A 1,287-nucleotide genomic window follows, 5' to 3' on the forward strand; every position below is an offset into this window, starting at 1 on the left:
AATGAAAAGCTATGGCATCCTGCTACCGTGGCTGCCTTAGGCTTTCTGTGGGAGTAACACTTAAGGAGATTCTGTACTGAGTTTAGATTTATCTAGTAGACCTTTATTTTATCCTTAACAGAAAAAAAAGCTAAGACAGGGACAATTCAATCAATTACTTAGTTGGCTTTTCTTTGAAAATTAAGCATTTTATTTCTGAAAAAAAGTGTAAAAATCTTACATTAGAATAGTACAATAATAATTGCCAGTAAAATTTACAATACTCCTTGTAAAGAATACGCATAAGTACAAAATAAAAATTCCCCATGTCCATTATGATACAAAACACAGGTTAAAATAAGAAATGATAAAATTTGACTTGTTTCTTGTGTAAACATGTTATTCATTTTTTTCCTTTCCATGAAAAAGTACAACCAAATAAGTGTGAGCAAATAAAGGCATTTCTTGGAGACCTTTACTGGGTTTGTATGAGCTTCATATAAACATTATTGACTTTTCTTTTTAACTCCTGGACCTGAGAATCTTTATACCTCAAAAGGGCTTAGTGTTGATGGTTTGGGTTGGTTTTCTCAATTTATCAAAAGTCAAAGAAGCCCCTAGTGCTAAAACAGGGCGACTTCCTCTAACACCCTCTTCCTTCCCTCCCCAAGTCAGGGTTGCAGCATAGGGCGATTTTGCATAAATATTAGAGGGACCCGCTGAGCCGAACTGCGCGGCGCCCCAGCTGTCGCCCAACACAGTCCGGTCCAAGAATCCAAAGCGGCAAAAATGGGGGCGCGAGGTCGCCGAGGGCCGGGAGGAGCGAACAAAACCAACCACCCATCCGCAGAAAGGGGCCGGGAGTCCTACCTTCACTTTCTCACGCGCGCTAACGGCGTTTCTAACAATTGGAAATCCTAGCAGTAAAGTTCTCCACACTGGACAGCGCAGTCCCCTGGTGCAGAGTCCCCAGCGCGGCCGACGATGACACCGACGAGGCGGCGGCCGCAGCGGCGACCACGAGCGAGCGGGTGAGCGCGGCAGCCGGGCCCGCAGCCGCCTGCGCCGAGCAGCCTCCGCCCCCCGCTCCCGGTGCGGTCCCGGTAGCGGCCCCGGGCGAGGCTTGCACACTGGCGACCGCTGGACCCCGGCTGCGACCAATGAGGCTCTCGATGGAGAAAGGTGAGCGTGCCAGCGCCCCGGTGCCACCGGGGCCTCCCGCCTTCACTGTGGCCGCCTGCAACGGGCCGGGCAGGGCGGCGCCCAGCGCGTGCGGCCGGTAGCCGAAGGCGGTCCTCGCCAGCTCGG

The 1,287-nt window shown here is 50.9% G+C and overlaps 1 protein-coding gene across 1 annotated transcript in view; it reads right to left on the minus strand.

The window, feature by feature from the left end:
• Positions 1–209: 209 nt before the first annotated feature.
• The window catches only part of Foxd1 (forkhead box D1), a 2,368-nt gene continuing 1,290 nt past the window's right edge, over positions 210–1,287 (minus strand). Inside the window, exon 2 of the mRNA XM_026783820.1 lies at positions 210–1,282. Coding sequence (XP_026639621.1) covers positions 881–1,282 — 402 coding nt within the window. The 3' untranslated portion in view covers positions 210–880. The remainder of the gene's footprint in view (positions 1,283–1,287) is intronic.

This window comes from Microtus ochrogaster, chromosome 19, assembly GCF_000317375.1.
Source record: "Microtus ochrogaster isolate Prairie Vole_2 chromosome 19, MicOch1.0, whole genome shotgun sequence".
In the NCBI taxonomy this organism is placed as follows: domain Eukaryota; kingdom Metazoa; phylum Chordata; class Mammalia; order Rodentia; family Cricetidae; genus Microtus; species Microtus ochrogaster.